General features: G+C 36.9%; 1 protein-coding gene across 1 annotated transcript; it reads left to right on the plus strand.

The window, feature by feature from the left end:
* Positions 1–61: 61 nt before the first annotated feature.
* LOC117406571 (charged multivesicular body protein 2b) lies at positions 62–15,321 on the plus strand. Its single transcript, XM_034010662.3, has 6 exons — positions 62–283; positions 5,078–5,169; positions 8,983–9,177; positions 10,237–10,339; positions 12,124–12,230; positions 12,853–15,321. Exons 1-6 carry the CDS (start codon positions 250–252, stop codon positions 12,964–12,966), a joined length of 645 nt encoding a protein of 214 aa, XP_033866553.1. The 5' UTR covers positions 62–249; the 3' UTR covers positions 12,967–15,321.
* The last annotated feature ends 5,238 nt before the right edge of the window (positions 15,322–20,559 follow it).

The raw sequence follows: 20,559 nt of genomic DNA on the forward strand, positions 1-20,559 counted from the left end.
GATTGTACCAGCGGCGCCACCTGCCGGAGCTTGAGAAAACGCCAACCCTGTTTGAACTGACGTCACAGCCAAAGTGACTCACGGTTGTCATGTGAAGAAAGGAGAGTCAGTTCCTGCCTGTAACAAACCAGGAAATTAACTTGTAAATAATCGGTGGACAGAACGGCATTATTTTCTAACAGAATACAGCGTAGAGTTTTATTATTAAACAAATAAAGCCAAGTTGAAATCCACATTAGTGTTCCTAACATGGCTTCGTTGTTTAAGAGGAAGACTGTAGATGGTGAGTTTCTTGTCTGCTTTTAAGTTGTTTTAGGGCCTGATTTACTTGTCTATGGAACGGGACAGTCAGTACAGTCTATTTCAGCTTGAAATTAAAGAAATTAAACTTCATTGAAAACAACAGCTGTACTATTTAAAACTAAAGACTGGAATAAATTGTATTATGTGCAAGAGACTGTTTCTCGTCTGTTACGGAACATTTCTGAAAACGTGAAGTAAATAAGTTTAACGTGCTTAGGCAGATCGCCTACCTGGTGCTGCCAACAGACGAACTTGTTTGTTTCTGTATTTCTGGTGAGGGCAAAAATCCCGACTAGACCAGCTGTGAAACATTGATTCAGACATAGTTAACCATATTGTACAGGGCATCTTCAGTTTGGGTGCAAGTCAACTGACGGAGTAATTCTGTTATGTGGATTTACAATGTAACCTAATGTGTCGCGGTTTGAACTATTGACACATTGACATTAAAACATCTTGTTTTAGTGATAACAGTTGGCCTGGCGTCGATGAGTCGTCCTTCTCATCCGGCACAGGTTAAATGGGAACAACAAAAGTACAGTAATAAATATTGTAAATGTGACATACTCGCTTCAAACGTACTGGAGAATTTGATAGGATAAATCATATAGGGATCACTTGATTGATAGATATTGGTTGAGTAATAGTCATCTTGATTAATAGTTTATCAAAAAACAAAAAGGAACAACCCCATACACTAAATGTCAGTCTAATTGTAATCAGAGTTGTGCTGTTGAATTTAAATTTACATATTGACTTATAACAATGTGCACAGTACTAGAATGCATGCCAGCTGTATGAATGGGATTGAAAAGGGTCCAGCAGCATTACAGTAAGTTGTGCAATGTGTTGTAAGATTGTATTCAGATAGGACCCTATGGGTATGCATAATCTTTTTTTTTTTTTTTTTTTTTTTTTAATTCATAAGGTGACAGGGAAGTTGATTGATTTCAGAGTATGGTATATTACACAGTTGCCTGCTTTGAGCTCTTGTGGTTGGTGGGGAGGGTGTTCTATGGGTTTTTCACATGAATGGATTTGTTACTGTGGCTTGACGGAAGTGGCCTTGCTGTCATGACTATGTGACAAGCTTGGTGTTACAGTTAGGGAGTCTGTCAGAAGATCGTGGTTAGAAAACTATATTTGTCCATTCACTTATTGTGTGATTAGAGTTGCAAATCTTCCACTGGGGTTTAGTCCCAGGTTGGTTTAGGAATGGGTAATGGTTTAGTCCCAGGTTGGTTTAGGAATGGATAATGGTTTAGTCCCAGGTTGGTTTAGGAATGGGTAATGGTTTAGTCCCAGGTTGGTTTAGGAATGGGTAATGGTTTAGTCCCAGGTTGGTTTAGGAATGGGTAATGGTTTAGTCCCAGGTTGGTTTAGGAATGGGTAATGGTTTAGTCCCAGGTTGGTTTAGGAATGGGTACAGTAATTTCAGAGCACCACTGCCAAGATACAATATGATTCTCTAGTTGTTGCTATTTATTTTGTGCATTTCCTCAAAAGGATATATGTAGGGCTTCTGTTTTTCGGGTTTTATTAATTGTATTTTTCGGTGCTTATTTTTAGCTATTTTCGAGTTTTATGTCAGTTGTTTTTTTGGGGGGGCTTTCGTTTTTGATATACTATATGAATGAGTGTTTTCGGTTACTTTCCAAAATGCTTGAGCGTTTTTTGTTTTTTTTTGGTCAAAATATGTATAGTAGTAACTCGACAGTACTTGTACCTTCTTTCCATTGCTGTCTTCCACAACGAAATCCCTATGGTCACGGGCACGTTCTTCTGGGGTTTTTGTGTGTAGGCATTTTTGTACATTTCGCCACAATTCTGTTTTAAATCCTCCATATCTTAACTGTAATACTGCTTGAACTGTAATCCCGCTTACAAGTCTCCTTCCTGATTGTAATCTTGTTTTAAATCTCGCAAGCGGAGTCTCCAATAGAAATGTAGAAATGTGCTGTCATTCAGTTGTTGATTAAAGTATTGAGAACGAATCAATGACAGATGCAAGTCAGACAGGCGGGACATTGCCCAGCAGCACTGGAAAATGTATTTATTATTATTTTTGTAGTAGTTTTTTTTTTGTTTTTTTTTAATGGGAATAGGGTAAAGTCAACGTGAATTGATTAACCATTTCCACAGTTTTTCCTGTGTTTTCCTTTGTTTATTGGCTATCCACCGATTTCATTTTTTTTTGGATCGGGGGTGTTTTATCGGTTAAAACCGAAAGTTATATGCCCTAGATATTATACATTACCATCCAGAAATCTTTTAGGTTCAATTCCAATCACAATTTAGCACAACAGAATTGAAATGAAAGGCAATGTTGCCACCTTTCACAGTTATGGTCTCAGCATTTCCAGTATGCCAGACATTATTACATTTTTAAGTGGTTCAAAAAGATCCACTCCTGCAGGTTTCTGCTGCTGTTCTTGCACACCTACAGTAAATGTTGGTTAGATTTATGTAATCACTCTGCAATGGAAACGTACAGTAGGACGAGTATGAAGCTTCATGAACATGTCAGGTGATATGTAGACTAGTTAAATGAATACCACATGATTGAGGGTCATTCCCTGAAAACTTTTAAGCTGGACAATCAAGAACTGATGAAGGTCTAATATTATTTGATACTTGAACTCTTTCTGAATGCAGAATTCACATGTTTTAGAGACAGTCACTTACTGATTATATCCCATGGCAATGGGCAGCTAGACTGTACAAAGAGCCACATGATACGGGGGCTGCTAGCTGTAAAGCCAAAATCATTGAACTCACAGTGGGCATAGAGAGCGGTTAGTGCTACTGTGTGACAGGGATATTTTGCATGCTCTTATAGCAACTGATTTTGTGCCTCGTGTAACAGGGCAGAGTTTGCAGCAAAATCAGGGGAGGTAATGTAAAACGTTCCACTGTTGGTTTCACATGGAATGACTCAGAAAAACTTACAATCGAGAGTGGATGTTCTCAAATGATTTGACTAATAATTTTGAGAGGATAGGTGAAGTATCTTGCTTTGAATATTTAATAAAAACTGTAATCTACAAGAGCAGACTTTTTAATTATATATTTTTTAAAAAACATTGACATTTTTTTTTTTTTAAGATTACTTTTGCGTCTTGTACGTAAATCAATTAACAATCCTGCTGCTTGGTGTGTGAGCGGTGGTGAAGCACCTGCTGTGGGTGTATGACCTGTCTCGCACTGCAGTCAAAAGAATGCGGAAGTAACTCCACTGCTGTATCAGACAGGTGGAAGGGAGTTTGCTGTCATTACATGCATTGGCGCACAATATTAATTTGCTACTCATTCATTTGAGGGACACCTGGTGCCATTATAAACTACTTTATCATCATGCTTTGTGATGTAAAACCAACACCATTCATTTACTGAAGGCAGTCGAACAGAAAACATTCCTTCAGATGAAGTACTATCTACTCTGTGAACATTAAAGATCCCATTGACATCTTTCCAAGGAGAGCAGTGGTGTTAACCCTGGTGTCACAGATGCATTCCTATACAGGTCTATGCAATTCTGACTTAACATTCATAAAAAACATAAATTGACCTTACCTCTCTTGTTTAATCGATTTCACACTCCTCCTCCTCCCCCAATGGTTAACCAAGGTGGTCTATCATCTCATCCTGGACCCTCAAACTAAGTGGTGTTGAGGCCAAATGTTTCAGTATGTACTGTACCATACTCCCCAGTCATTACATAAGTACCATTCATTATAAAGTCTGTGTCATGGGTGTTTGTACTGAACTACTGGACTGTAAACAGGGCAAGGACATTCCTGGAAACGAGAAATTGCATCTCTGTGTTTCCTCTAGTATTGATACCCATACTATAAATAAACAGAGCCCTTTGTAGAGGGGACTGTGTTCTAGTGACCTTGGTGAGACTCACAGTCCCTTCCCGTCTCTGTCTGCTGGTAAAGGACATTATTTCAGTCTGTTGCAGAGCCACTGGCTACTATTATTAAAAACTGTGTTAAAATGTCTTGTATTCCCCAGCAGCACAGCATGAGTTGGTTATCATCACTGTGAGCCTAGAGCATTCACAGGTAGAGGGTATTGGTATTTTCTTTTCTACAGACATCTGTGAAGACTGACAATTATTTAATCTTCTTCTAATTAAATTAAACACAATTATTATCATCAGCCTTCCAGTGCTCTTTGGAAATTAAACTATACCAAAAATATTACTAATTCAGACTTGCAGATTTTGTTGAAGTGAGATAAAATTATTATTATTTTTTTTTTTTCTGTTTCAGACTTTACTGTCTTCCAAAAATGGTCAATATAGATTTGTCCTAGGTAAATTGCAAGAGGTAACTCTGTTGTGATTGGGCATTAGTAACGAACGTCCCAGTATAACACACTGTATCTGTGCACTGTGATACAGTTATTGGGTGTCAGTACGATAAACCTGACATTATGATCTTAATTGAAAAACAAAAATTAATGACATTTTCTTTTTTTACACATAAACTAAAGCGTAATTAGTAAAAGATCTGCTTAATTAAAACAAAATATAATTTTCATTTAATGGAAAGGAACTCCTTTTTAAGCATCTGTAGTATAGGAAGCATCATAAAAACAAAATTAAAAAAATCCCAGCCGTGTTTGTCACAATACTAACGCTTCTCAATTTTATAGCTGTTACTGGGACTCTTGATTCTCAATTCCATGGCTATGTGTTAAAGTATGACGATACTGGGGCTTCCAGATTTAGTATTTGTGATTTTTATCTGTATGCTTCTTTTCTCAGATGTAATAAAAGAACAAAACCGGGAATTAAGAGGAACTCAGAGACAAATAACCAGAGATCGAGCCGCATTAGAGAAACAAGAAAAGCAAATGGTAAGTGCAGCGGAAAATTGAGACCCAGCCTTGCACTGGATTCTTTATTCTAATCATGTAGCAGTGGTGGGAGATCTGCTCTGTCCTCGGTTAGTCAGCTAGTCTTCTACAGCACATTTGCACTGTACTTGGCTAGCTTGCTTCAGGTCTAGAAGACTGTACGTACACCTGTATCTTGAAAATTCCCCCAGCCCCCAGAACAGCATCTCTTCAGAATCAGACTAGTGCTTCCCAAGATGCAGCCTTTGGTAGCTGAATTATTAAACATATGTGTATACCAGATGTGTACAGTGTTTATGTGTACATGGACATTGACAAATAGGTATTGAATAAATAAAAAGGGTACTACTGTAAACATATTTGACGTGCACAATTAACAATGATTAACTTCTTATACAAAAGCCTAAATGTTACCCTAGGTAAGGTAGTCTAAGATTAGTGCTATTTAGGGTCTGTGAAACCAGCTGTAAAACTTTAAACTCTAAACTATTACCACCCTCATTTGATGTAGACCAAAATTCACAAAGAGCTTTCACTGCTCCAAGCTTGCATATACAGTATATCGGTAGGCTCTTTCTATACAAACTGACTTTGTAGAAAATTGATAAAAGACCCAACCTGATAGCTTTTCTACAGTACAATTTGTAAGCAGCTGAAGTCTGTTTTGTGCAGTGCAAAAAGAGAGAGGGTTAAAAAGCACTCCCCATATTCTCTGGTTGCTTTGAGGACAGATCCCACAGCAGCAGAGGGTCCCCTTTTTAAAAGTAAACATGGTAATGTATGTATGTAATTACCTCTCTCAGGCATTTCGTTTTAGCTAATTAATCCTTCATCTGTCTAGTTCTAGCCAGTGTTGAGGGTTTATTGAAATCCAATTCTAAGGAACAGAAATGACCTATATTGGAACAGCATGAAATCTGTGGCATGTTTACTGCACACTTTGAAATGCGTTTCTCTACATATTGGGGGATGTGGTGTATTTGATGATTTTTCTTTGAGTATTTTAAGAGGTTTTCTTCAATGATTTTAATACAGTGCTCCCCTATCACTGCATGATGTTATATTAGGTTAATTCAAAGTCAGGCCATGTTGACAGTACTGTATTTAGATTTGCTGAGGTTTTGACCTGTTTAACATTGAATTAAACAGGGGGATGTATATTAGGGGTTGATGTAAGGAAACGTGCAACGTGAGGAGGCAGTGTGGTCCAGTGGTTAAAGTCCAGGGATTGTAACCAGAAGGTCACCGGTTCAAATCCCACCCCTGCCACTGACTGACTGTATCACTGTGTGACACTGAGCAAGTCAGTTAACCTCCTTGTGCTCCATCCTGCGGCTGAGATGTTAAACCAATGGCCTATTGTAAGTGACTTTGCATATAATGCACAGTTAACAGCCTACCTCTGTAAAGCACTTTATAAAGACGCTATATAAAATATATATTATCATTATTATTATTATTATTATTATTATTATTATTATTATTATTATTTGTGACTTAAAAACACACATATTGCAACCAAAGTTGGTGTTTTCTCACATGCAAACCGTGTTTACCGGCTATAAAATTGGACTTTAGCGGCACTAAAAATGTGCCGTTCTGCACCTTCTATGAAATTAGCACTTTGCCATCATTAATCTATTTAAATCATATTGAAATGTATCCAAATAAAGAAAAGAGCATGGAATTGGGCGGGGATCTGGAATAATAAGCGGGCGCAAACATTCTAATGAGATGTAAGGATTTTGCCTTGCACTTAGGCAATTGCTGACCCTCCAAAAACTGTGCACCTCCTCTTACAAGGTGCAGACCATTGTAGAAATGAGTAATTAAGAGCTGTATAAAACCACACACCTTCAGAGACGTGTCATTGGCCTCAGGATGGCTGCTGTGGTACACTTCCTGATGCAGCGACGCTTGGCTCTTGAGGACAGCCAGGAAAACCTTTGAAGGAGAAGGGCACGATTGAGAAGATCCTGCATATTCAAACCCAATGGTCACTTTGTTTGGGATGCTGGAGGATGTGGCCTCTTTGGTAGCATAACTGGTGTTGGCTGAGGCTTTTACAAATAACTAAATTTCATACTGAGTGACCTCAGCCTTAAGGACTCTCAGCTCCTCAGAAAACTTTTCTTTTCTTTTCTGTGTGCCAAGGGGACTTTGCTGCCCTTCCTCTGACATATTTTTTGTTTGGTTTGATTTTTGTGCTCCACAAATGTCATACAGCGCCTACTGCTCTCTACTCCTAACTCACCTCACCTCTGGGCTATAAGTGTGGCTGCTAAATAGCCCAATGCACAGGCGGCGCTCATTGCGACCCTCATTATCATGATTGCAGCTCATTATTTGTGCGTGTTGAGTAATTTGCATTGCTCTTAAGCTTACATAGCCCGCAGTGCCTTTGGATTTTGCAGGCATGATTTTTTGCAGTGCACCTGTCCTTACATCAGCCCCTTAATGTATTCCTTGTATTTTTTCTTAACTTAACACTGAATGCCGATTATGGAAACAGACACTAAATAGTGCCACCCTTATACTTTATATTAATCCTGCAGGGGGTGATTCCTTTAACACTATGGGCTAGATTCTTAGAGCTGTTTACTCCACATCGTCATTAGCACATTTTTGTTAAGAAGAATGCACGAAATAAACATCCCAAAAAATAAGTAAACAACTCAGAAATTGAAGTTGGAGGCTTGTAAGGAGATTTAAGTTGTTTATTATTCCTTTAAGAAGGTTTACTGGTGTTTTTTTTCCTTTCAGAAAAAGAGCGGTAATGACAACTTTTTGTAAATAGCTTTGTAATTCTGGTCCTTATTTTTGTTATCCAGTATAGTGCTAACAAAATATAATGCAGGAGCTCTTGTTGGAAACATACATTATAGTGATGGCAGGAACACATAGGCCACTGTTTCTTCAGATAATTATTGTTTGTTGAAAAGTTTAAGGGACAAGGAGGCTGTGTGGTCCAGTGGTTAAAGAAAAGGGCTTGTAACCAGTAGGTTCCCGGTTCAAATCCCACCTCAGCCACTGACTCACTGTGTGACACTGAGCAAGTCACTTAACCACCTTGTGCTCCGTCTTTCAGGTGAGACGTAATTGTAAGTGACTCTGCAGCTGATGCATAGTTCACACACCCTAGTCTCTGTAAGTCGCCTTGGATAAAGGCGTCTGCTAAATAAACAAATAATAATAATAACCTTTCTTACAATCATATCATCTCTTTCGTGCACCACTGACATTAACCTTCAGTTGTAGTAAAATGTGTTTGTTCTGTGGAGATGGATTTCTTTTTTATTTACTGTTCTGCTTGGTATGCAGATATACAAGGTGTTCAAGTGGCACCTGCTTTAAGTGTTACATGATTAGCTCCTTTGTGGATAATTTGATTTCTCAGCTGTAAATTCAATGAGGCTTTCTAGTGGAATCTGTCCGGTTTCGGGGTTAATAAGGACATGTGGTAACACTTAGTCAGGTTTAATCGTGCTATGTGTGCTAAACATCTTTGATTCTACACTGTAGACAAATGCGGTTGTAATGACAATTTATATATATATCAAGTTATGGGCAGGAATCCAGTCCAAATAGCTAAATATACACCATCCTTGTGGCAGTAGAGTTACATTATTTTTCAGTTCGGCCAGTCAATAACATTTTTGATTGGGTGAATGATGTTGACATTTCTTCAAGCTTTCAAGGTTGCAAGTCAATCAAGCCTAGAAATATTAAGTGCCTCCTAATCTTTCTTCTTCCAGACTGGGTGTTAAAGTACATTACCACCTACTAACCAGCATCTGCTCTATCTTTTGTCAGGAACTGGAAATAAAAAAAATGGCCAAGACTGGAAACAAGGAGGCCTGTATAATTTTAGCCAAACAGCTAGTGCAGTTGCGGAAACAGAAGAACCGAACATATGCAGTTAGTTCAAAGGTCACCTCCATGTCCACACAGACCAAGGTCATGAGCTCCCAGATGAAGATGGCCGGTGCAATGTCAACCACTGCAAAGGTAAGATTTATTGTTACAGATTTGTTGGTATTACAATATTTAACTAAACACAGATCAAACAATCAAGAAGCGCTGTTGTCACTTATACGTGTCTTTAGGCAGAGCTTTAGGCATAAGCTGGCTGACCCCTTGTGCTACCACCGTATTGTTTGATCAAGTGGGATGTTTTAGGGAAAAAATTACTAAAAGGTTAAGTAATAAAAAAAAGAACACTTTAAAGTGCCTGGTCAAGTTGTTCTTTGTCTTATTGATGGCCTTTGAAGCAACGACAAAACAAGAAGCAAATCAGCCTGCCAAAATGGTTGCTTTAAGGCAAATTAACATCGGTTGAGAGTTTTCTGCAGCAGTTTGAAGGGAGTTAATCATTATTTTTTGATTTGTCGTTGTATGGGAAGCCATGCAGCCTAGCACAATAAAGCTGCATGCCTTGTAATATACTGTAGTTATTAGGGATCTCGTTTGAATTAGCAGAGAGTTAAAGAGCAGCACCGTCTCCTCCACGTGAGTCACACATTGAAGAAATTCCAGTGTTATTTTTCTTAGCAGTAACACCACTTTAAACTTAAAAAACACAACAAGTAATTTGAATTATTTGAGAATATAGTAAAATAATATGTATTCAGATGTAATTTAATGTAAAGTATGCATACAGTTGGGTTAATTAAAATATCCATCCCTTGTCATTGGCTCTCATTACACTCTGGGTTATGATTATGGGTCCTACTTGTATATTCTACATAATACACAGGTTCTATTAATAGACTATTAAACCCCAGAGTTAGGTCACATTACTAAAATGTAGTACACAGTAAGAAATTGAGTGGTTGGAACAGTAATCCTTGCATATTGGTATCAAGTGACCTGCAGTTACCAGCCTATAGCAGTAGAGCTTTAATTATAATCGTGTCATAATTCTGACAAGAACTTACTCTTTGGCAAATCCAGCCACACGTTCAGTGTTTGAGTCATTGGGCGATCACTGTTACTACTGTGCTTTGACTCTACTACGTTCTCCCCTGATTTTCATTTTAACATTCATGTTTCTATTTAAATATTCAGACAATGCAGACAGTCAACAAAAAGATGGACCCACAGAAGACCCTACAAACCATGCAGAACTTCCAGAAGGAAAATATGAAGATGGAAATGACAGAAGAAATGCGTAAGACAACTATTATTTTGTTTTTCTTAATCTAGTAGGGTGCTTCAGACAATGAAAACAGTATTGCAGTTTAACTAATAAAAGGGAATGTTTGTATGATTTTAGTTTTACTCCCCCAATTCCTTAACTATCTGACTGAGATACTTGCTTTGTTCTCAAATGTAATGTCTTTGTTCACACATTCTTTTAACTTAATGTTTACCAACCACCAAATATGCCCTTCCTCTTACATTATACTCCTAGGAATACCTTAATTTTGTCCACAAAAACATATATTCCTAGTTGTATCTGAAATTGAACTATTATCCTACTACTCGCCTACGTTTACATCTCCCAAGGATAAATTATCATACCACAGAACTTGTAAATGCTTATTAAAATCACATCCAGATGATACTGTATTTTCTGATAATGTATGAAAAACAGAATTCTTCTGGCACTTGGGGTTCAGTACAAAGGAAGATGAACCCTCTAATCTCAGGGTTGACCATAAACTCAAAACTACTTACCCCAAATCTTCACTCAATGAAGCCACCAAACCAGAAAGAAATAACTTGTTTTAGACTTGTCTATTGGCTGTAGAGTAAAAAACTTTGGCCCTTAATCCAATAGAGACAGACCGACAGACAGGTGCTCATTACAGCCATATACAGATATGAGAGGAAAACTCAGTCAATGGCATAATAAACCTGTTAGATGGTTAATCAGCTTTGTTTTGCATAGCCAGTTTCCTCTTGCAACACTTGAGTTTTATTTTAATATACCAATTGGCATGTTTGGTGCAGGTACAGTAGAGTCTATACTTTCCCATGGAAACATGATCCTGTTCTTCATGCAAATTAGCTCAGATTGGACTTTTCACACCTTGTATGGGAATTAGCTTGGAACTGAAACTGGCCCCATCACATGCCGTCTGCAAGAGAACATGTAAATACAGTCCTGAGGTGAAGGCTGAGAACAACCTTCCTCCTCTCTTTTATATGTCCATTTCTGTCACTCTCACTCTGTCACACACTAAATCAGTACACCATCTGGATTAGGTATGATAACACTGTGCTGTCAATTTCCAAGCTGTTGGAGGATTAAAAACTTGCACCTTCACAGGAGTCTATTTCGTGATTGCTCTCCAGACAAAATGGATGGGGCTTTCATATTTTGCATGACGCTTAGCCTAGGCCACTATTGAAAATGAGAATTTGCTCTCAACTGACTTCCCTGGGTTAATAAAGGACTGATTGAATGTAATATGCCATCAAGGCATACATTGTTATTGCCACTCCCACCATAGTATTTAGTAGGTCAAACAGTTATAACTGGGAGCAGTTTTGCCTTCTGGTTGGTGGTAGTCCAAAATGTAATAAACTGTACATGTGTCCCTTTTTTCAAGAACCCCTGATTAACAGAAAGCTACCTGGTGCACAACAAACCTTACATAACTACCCAGAGCAGTACTAATGGATTGTACAACTGGAATTAATATTATAGAATCAGGGAATTTACACTGAAACTAGAATAGAAAAGGAGCAGTGTTTGAGATTCAACCAGTGTGGACTGAAGGCATTGTCTGTCCACTGAATAGGAACATGATCAGAATAGCAACATGATTTAGCAATATGCCTCCCTGTAGATCAACAAAGACCCGAATGTGTTTATATTTAAAAAAACAAAATAAAACAAAACAAAAAAAAACACCCGTTTTATTTCATATTTTGGTTGATGCGGGCCTCAGACTCCTCTCGTCGGCACGTTGCCACAATCTTGACTTGCTTTTCTTCTCCCCATAGTTAATGACACACTAGATGAAATCTTTAATGAATCTGGAGATGAAGAAGAATCTCAGGACATTGTGAACCAGGTCCTGGATGAAATCGGCATTGAAGTTTCTGGAAAAGTAAGTGGACAAAATATAAATTTCAGTATCAGATTAATAAAATACTTACGTTTGTACAATGGTGTACAGATAAAAAAAAAAAAAAAAGCTTCTATTAACTTTTAATAAAAGCAATTTTTATTGTCATTGCTCCCTCCCAATTTTGTTCAACATTTATTTCCTTTGTGTAATAGCGATCTTGCTAATTCTGACAAAAATCCAGTATAATTTTTGTTTTCCAGTTTAACTAAGGTGTTACAGATGTTTCTATTGGTATAACTGGACATTTTTTTGACAATAATGATGTTTGTTATATTGTAGGATTTTCTAAATGTTTTGTGCAAGTACTGTATTGTTGTGGCTTTTTCAAATAAAATTACTGCTAATCCCATATTGCAAACAATTTTATTTGAAACACGCAAACTTTTCAAATCATCTGCAAGGAACAGATGATAATCCCATAAATGAAGTCAGGGATAAATTAGTTTGAGTTCTTACCATTAAATTTGCCAGTCAAGCTGATAATGACTTGAACGGAGCGCAGTCGCACAGAATATCTGGTCCATATTTAGAGCCTGGGGTTCATTTTATTCATTTGTATGCATTTGATTGCTGCTAATAATTACCATGGTTTTCCCTACAGATGGTGAATGCCCCTTCAGCAAGCAAAAACTTGCCTTCAGCTTCCACCTCGAAAGCTGCCACAATTTCAGATGAAGAGATTGAGAGACAGCTGAAGGCTCTTGGAGTAGATTAATCTGCTTGTCTATTTTCTCCAAATGGATCTGCGAGCATTCTAAATGCAGCACTACTTGAACATGCAAATGCATTTATATATTTCTTTTATGGATTGTATTTATTGGCTGCAAGGGGTTTGTAAAATGTTAGTAATTACCGAAGCAAGCAAAGTAAATTAATTCTTAACCTGTTGATTTAATACCACACTGTACTTCCTGTTGAAGGAATGTCTTGTGTACTCTAATCATATGCATTCAAAAATACAAGACCTGCTCGATCCGTGGATAGATCGCTGATTGTTTAGCAGAATACCGGTAATAAGATGCGCTGATAAAAACTGAATAATGCAAAACCTTAAAAAATGGACCATTATACACACAACTACGCCAATTGCTTGTAACACTGTTAATCTGTTCCTTGTGCAACTTGAGCAGAAAAAAAGTTCTGTTGCCAGAAAAATGTTATTTTACAGGAATTGCCTATCATGTTTAACTTTTTTTCTAGATTTGAATATAAATAATACTTTATATGCTGTATTATCTAACCCGGTTTTTAATTATTGATTTCAACATTATATGCATGTCCCTTAATACTTACCTTACCTAAATGTTGTCACAATAATGTCCAGAGCTAGGGTGAAACTTCAGATGGTGTGTAATATTAGAAAAAGCTTCTTGACATGGACATTGAAGTGAACTAACATGGACGCAGAAGGCTGTACAGTTTGGTGGTAATCTTTTATTTTGCCCCAGTGTCTTCTGTGTTTAGCGCATTACAGGATGTAAATATAATGCAGTTCAAGCCATGCTGGAGGCCTTTTCATATGGACAGATTGGAAAGAAAATTGATCTTGCAGGTACAGAGAAGTTCCAGTAATGTAATGACAAATTGTTGCTGTTGTAATCTCATTATTCCTTTAGGACAGACTCTTTTTTTTTAAATTATACAATTCAATAAGTTTGATAAAGGTCCTAAGCTATTTACTTTCAGTTGAGTCAATTTTCATGCACCAAGCGAAGGATTAGAAAACTAAACCTGACCTTTGAATTTCCTGTTTGTTATGCATTCAGTATTTCGAGCATTTAAAGGTATGAAATATCATGTGTTTGTTGCGCTTTGGGCTCAGGTACACTACAGAAAACTAAACTGTGATCTTTTATTCATTAATCTAACACAATCATTTTTTGTAGAACTGTTATAAGTATGTGCCTTTTGGGATATAAGCCTTATTATTCAATTAATATTAAAAAGTAATACGCAAACAAAGTATATTTAAATAAAAAAACAACCAATTTACAAAGTGATTCCCCCCCACTCCCCCCCAATGTAACAAGAAAAAGTTCCAATAATTGAAGGCTGGTTTAATCCCCTAGGAGTTACTTTTACTGAATCTCAACTCCCAGTTTAAGCAACAATAACAACACAAATGTAAAATGGCCGAATAATATAGGTAAGCTTGCAGTAATGGTGCGGGGCACCTGTGCTATTTTATCCTTAAAGGAAGTGCTGTGTGTAGATGCAGCAGGGCAAAGGTTTGAAGACGTCTGTAAATATTTTGCATTATTTATACCCATTTTAAGAACACAGGTTTATCTACTTTAAACCTGCCTTACACATGCTGGCAGTTCCAAAAGACAGATTGGTTTTCTAATTGAGATCTTTGTACAGCTTCTCCCCATGGCTCAAGGTCTGTACTTACCAGGACAGTACCTGTGGAATTGACTTTTAATAGGGATGTGCTGATGCAGGTTATGAAGATGTCTACAATTTGAAGTGCTGTACCTCATGATGCCATTTGAGTTGCAGTTTGAATTCGTTCCATTAAGTCCTGCATACATCGACATCGGGATTCATTAACGGATGGATTTTAAAGTAGTTATTCTGACTGTTTAAAAAAATAAAAGGTAAATCAATGTTTAGAACATTTGGACAGTCATATTTTGGGGAATAAGAAGTAGAATAATTGAGACTTTTTTATCTAATGGATATTTTCTAAAACCATTGCTTCTGATTAAAAGTATTGATTTTAGTGTTAACAAAAATCTGCAGCATTACCTTTTAAAGGAACGAACTACTTTGCATTTGCCAATAAGATTAGCCACTCTGTACAGTCAATTACACTGCTAATTAATTCCCTTACTTGTAGATATACATTTGTTTTTCACTGTGTCTAATGGGTATAAAATAACAAGCACAATTTATTAATTGTATTAAGTTTCTTTTTGTTTCATACATGAGTGACTGATTTGTTTTCTTTACATGTTTATTTAAACGCAAACTTCAGGTGTAGAGATTTATATAGGTTGAAGGTTTTTCTTGTACTGTAAGTTACATTTTGTTATTTCTTGCCACATAATAAAACTCTTTTCCTGTGTGAATGTTTTTATTAATTTTTTAAAACTGCTTAAAGTTAGGAGGTACAGTATACATAGCAATGCTTTTACCAACAATTTAGTCTTTAGTCAAGTTTTATTCATGATAAAAACAGAAGTTACAGAGGACAAAACAAATGGCTGCATTATTTAGTTTAACTGTGAGCCCAAGCTTGACATCAAAACAAGTCAATATTGGCATGTGCTGTGTCGTCTGTATCACATTAAAGAGCCAGTATACTGTCTGTCTAAATTATAACAATACCTGCGAGATGTATTGGACCTCTGTTGTTTCCTATCGTCCCGGATAACGTTCAGTACTTTTTCGGCACAGCTCCAGGCAACTTTGATCTATCCGAAAGAAAGTGTTTTCTAAACTTTAGGATATGTTTAGAAAATAACCACTGGTCATGAAAATGCACCAGAGATAATACATCATTTAATAATCATTAATGAATGATCATTATTGTTTATAACAAACGTAATTCAAATGAGATTCAAAATTAGATTGTCGCTATTCATTTAGGAGTTTTCTGACCCAAGTGGTGTTCTCCACAATGGCAGTGTTTGAATGACAAGTTACTTCTATTGCGGTCAGCAGTCCTGCTCTCAATTACTTTTCAAAACAAGTCTGCATTAGAAGTACTCTGAGTTTATAAATTGTATTTCTGGCTTTTAAATCTAAAATGCATGAAGGTATTTCTCAGGCCACCGTACAAAATGTGGGTCTGTCCAACATGGAAAAGCAAGAGAACTCCAAAACACAGCATGAAACACTTCATAATTTAAAAAGGATGCACAGACAACATTATGAAACTGGCTGTTAATGGGGATGCATATTGCAGTGCATGCTTATATTTTAGTACACTACCCTATTTTATTATGAAGGTTATTTTAGTTCAGACACTTGTTTAAAATAAATGTGCAGTAATTATTGTGCACTTTTAATGAAAGTGGTACTTCATTTGTAGAAACTGCTGAATGTGTACTATTTCTATTTTAAATATGCTACAGTATAGAAATAAAAATGACTAAAAGTATTTTTTTCCAAAACAATAATTGTCATGCAATACCCTTTGCATGTCTTGAGTAAGATTAATTATCTCAGCCAGATGCATTGGGAAAATGTAAATGTTTCACAGTTCTGCTGTTTTGTGACGGTAGGCAAAGGACAGCAAAAATGTTAAATAAACTGCAGGCTATATGCATTACTTTTTCCAGATGATGCAATTTCACAGTGTGATGAGACACATGTGAAGGAGTGTTTTTAAATAAACAGATGCAAACATACATTTTGCAATTTAAACTTGTATTTCTTTCATCTTACAGTTACAGGGTTAAACACAAAATGAAGATGTTAAATAATTTGATTAATTTAAAATAAACTGGGATACCTTCTACGTAGAGTTTTTTCATTGTATAAATGTAATAAGGAGGCTGTGTGGTCCAGTGGTTAAAGAAAAGGGCTTGTAACCAGGAAGTCCCCGGTTCAAATCCCACCTCAGCCACTGACTCATTGTGTGACCCTGAGCAAGTCACTTAACCTCCTTGTACTCCGTCTTTCGGGTGAGACGTAATTGTAAGTGACTGTGCAGCTGATGCATAGTTCACACACCCTAGTCTCTGTAAGTCGCCTTGGATAAAGGCGTCTGCTAAATAAACAAACAAATAACATCTCAAATTGGAATATTGTATTGGAAATAAACATTTCTTCTTAAGCAGTACGTGACAACCTACCCCATCAGTTCAAATGAAACATGTGAAGTGAACAAACAAGAAAAGGTGCACAGACAATCCCAGGCATAAATACAGTATGTTAGGGGAACACTGTTAAATAGAATCAGAGAGAATATAGCATCATAATAAAATCGTTATGTAGAGTGAGATGCAATCCTGTATTTCACAAACTAAAGGTTCTGGCTGGTGTCATAAATTGGAAGAAAGAAGCCCCCATGATTGAGTCTCTGCCTTGGGTCTGACTCTTGGGTATCCACATGTATAATAAACAGCTAGGAAATAAACACAAATGCAGCACATTTATGTGAGATACAGAGTGAGAAATCACAACCGTGTGTCATTGTGTTGCCAGTGAAGACGGATAATACCACTCCTGTGATGCTAAAAGATGTTTTACAGCTTGACTGGGAAAGTGCACTGGAAAATATAATAAAGATATACTGTATATGTATCTTTTTTTTTTCTAAACACATGCACATGATATGTTCTGTTATGTCTTCCACTGAGCTCCCCATTATAAATAAGTCAGCCTGTCTATAGATTTCAGGAGTCCTGCTTCAAATAACATGCCATCAAGTTCAATTTGATCCTCTGCCAATTGTAGCTGATTTGATTTTTACATCTTGTTCCTTGTTTATATGGTCAAGTAAACTGGATAAACTTTATAAGTCTTGCCTTATAAAACAAAATATGTTGTCAGCTGAAATCTGCATACTTCAGCGTAAGGAGGATGAATATTAGAGATACAAGAAGAAATTAATAATGGCTTTATTATTATTTATTTATTTATTTATTTATTTATTTATTAGCAGACACCCTTATCCAGGGCGACTTACAATTGTTACAAAGTATCACAGTACAAGGTATTGCATTATAAAATATCACATTACAAGTTATCACATTCTAAAATATCACATTACAGAATAATATAGGTAAGAGCAGTCACACCCCTACACAACTCAAACACAGAAATGTTTAGCATGATTATCAGAATATTTGTGGGATGATTTTCCTCATCGCATGACTTATACAAAAAACAACAAGATTAAGGCAGACATGTAAGGCATATCATAGTATTAAATAAATGCACAGTAACATTGAGCAAATATTCATCAGTGAAATATTCATCAGTGAAATATTCATCAGTGAAATATTTCCTCAATTGACGATAGGGGTTTACTGTACAAATGTGTTGTTGACACAAACAAATGTACAGCATACAATAGCTCTACTACCCCTCAGGAATTGGACCCATAATACATTAACAAGTCTATTTATTTGTTACCAAATCTTTTTTTTGTCAATGTTTTTTTTACTCCTGTCCAATAAAACTAAAACGTCCACATTTATATGACACTGTACATACAACAGTAACAGTAAATGCTTTTTTCTGATCATTTATATCACTCTAGAAGGCTGTGCGTTAGTCAAAGCACGTTACAAGATGAAACAGTGAAGTTCCCCCATCAACTAGTGTCGGCCTACTGACGATCTCATCAATGTCTGACTGTAATGTTTTAATGCATTATGCAGACTGGTGCATACATCTGTGTATTGTGTTGTGTTTCATACTGTTGATGTGAGTTAAATGCTAGAGGTAGTTAAACAACAAACTTTGACCAGGAATTTTGAAAAAAATGTTTCTCTTAAAATAAATCCAATCAAAACAAAAAAATAGAATGACCATTAAAAATAGAATGTATATGCTGAAGTTGTAATATTGTGATTAGATTATACATTATTGGCTATTCGACTGTAAATGTAATTGTGAATAAATAAGTAACAACAAAGGGAAATGCATGTTACTTTTTTAGTTTTTTCAATAATAAATCCATAAAACTGAACAGCTGTAGGGATTAAAACACAACGCATTACTTTCCATATCTTTCTGCTTTCTGCTGTGTACATATTCCTGTAATATATTTTTCAACATAATCATGATTGTTTTGATATTTTTATTAACATATTCCTGGCCATAAATCAATTTTGACCAGTTATTTTGTTTTACATTGGTTACGCATGGTGGAATAAGAACCAGTAATAAAACCTTAAGCGAGACCTCTACACACTCAGCAACACAACAACGTCATCAGATTTCACCTAGGTTATAAAGTGTTATGTGTGTCTTATACACATGTTGAGTACAAGCATAAATATTGATATGGTTGGAGGTACACCGCCTGTACATCACATCTTCACTCAACTGAACAAGTCTGTAAAGTGGTGTGATTATACAGGGCTTGTCATACATATTCATAAACCTGTTCCCTTCCCATCCCTCTGAGCCTGTGCTGGTGTAATGTCAGAAAATTATTAATTTTTAAAAATAATTTCTTGTTTTATTTGGGGAAGAATTATTTTGTTTTATTTGTTCAAAATGTAGTTTTATTTCCTGACATAAAAAACTGGCTTTCTTAACACAGCACGAATATAAATCCTGTACAATTATTTGGGCAATTAAAAAAAGAAAAATCCTGTATAATTACACCGTGTAACAATTTTTTTTTTTTTTTTTTGTTCCTGGGTAGTAAGTGTTATTTCCTAATTGCTTATGCCTCCAAAGTATAGAAAATGGCTATTATTCCCCACAAACTTTGCTTTTGTGACCAGGACAGTGATATTTTGACATTTACCTATTTTCCAGAACATTCCAGATAGATTCAGTGCTGAGTAAACTTGGAGTAACTTCTAGAACTTTCCAGTAATATAAATAGTAGTATAAATACAGGGACCTTAAGCCAACCAGTTCAGTTGAGTTCCAGCTGCCTAAGTGGATACATATCTGCATTTTTCTGAGATGGCATCAAGGTCATAGGAGACTTCAAAATGGTGGCACTACTGATGGGTCTCCAAGGCAGTTTTACCAAGTTTCCCTGCTATCTTTGCCTTTGGGACAGCAGAGACACCAAGGCGCACTACCACAGGCGGGACTGGCCACAGCGGACCGAGTTCTCTGTGGGGAGGAACAACGTCAAGTGGGAGCCACTGGTGGACCCCCGGAAGGTGCTGATGCCACCACTGCACATCAAATTGGGCCTTATGAAACAATTTGTCAGAGCTCTAGATAAGGAGTCGGCAGCCTTCAAGTACCTTCAAGACTTCTTCCCTAAGCTGTCTGAGGCAAAGGTGAAAGCCGGTGTCTTCGTTGGACCACAGATAAAGAAGATCCTGGAGTGCAATAAATTCCCCAAGAAGCTCACTAGTAAGGAGAAAGCGGCTTGGAACAGCTTTGTCGCAGTGGTTCGGGGCTTCCTGGGCAATCACAAGGCCGAAAACTATGTGGAGCTGGTTGAGACTCTGGTGAAGAACTACGGCACAATGGGCTGTAGGATGTCCCTCAAAGTCCATATCCTTGATGCTCATCTTGATAAATTCAAGGAGAACATGGGAGCGTACTCGGAGGAGCATGGCGAGCGCTTCCACCAGGAGATACTGGATTTTGAACGCCGCTACCAAGGACAGTATAACGAGAACATGATGGGAGACTACATTTGGGGGCTGAT

This window comes from Acipenser ruthenus, chromosome 8 (assembly GCF_902713425.1).
Source record: "Acipenser ruthenus chromosome 8, fAciRut3.2 maternal haplotype, whole genome shotgun sequence".
Lineage (NCBI taxonomy): Eukaryota > Metazoa > Chordata > Actinopteri > Acipenseriformes > Acipenseridae > Acipenser > Acipenser ruthenus.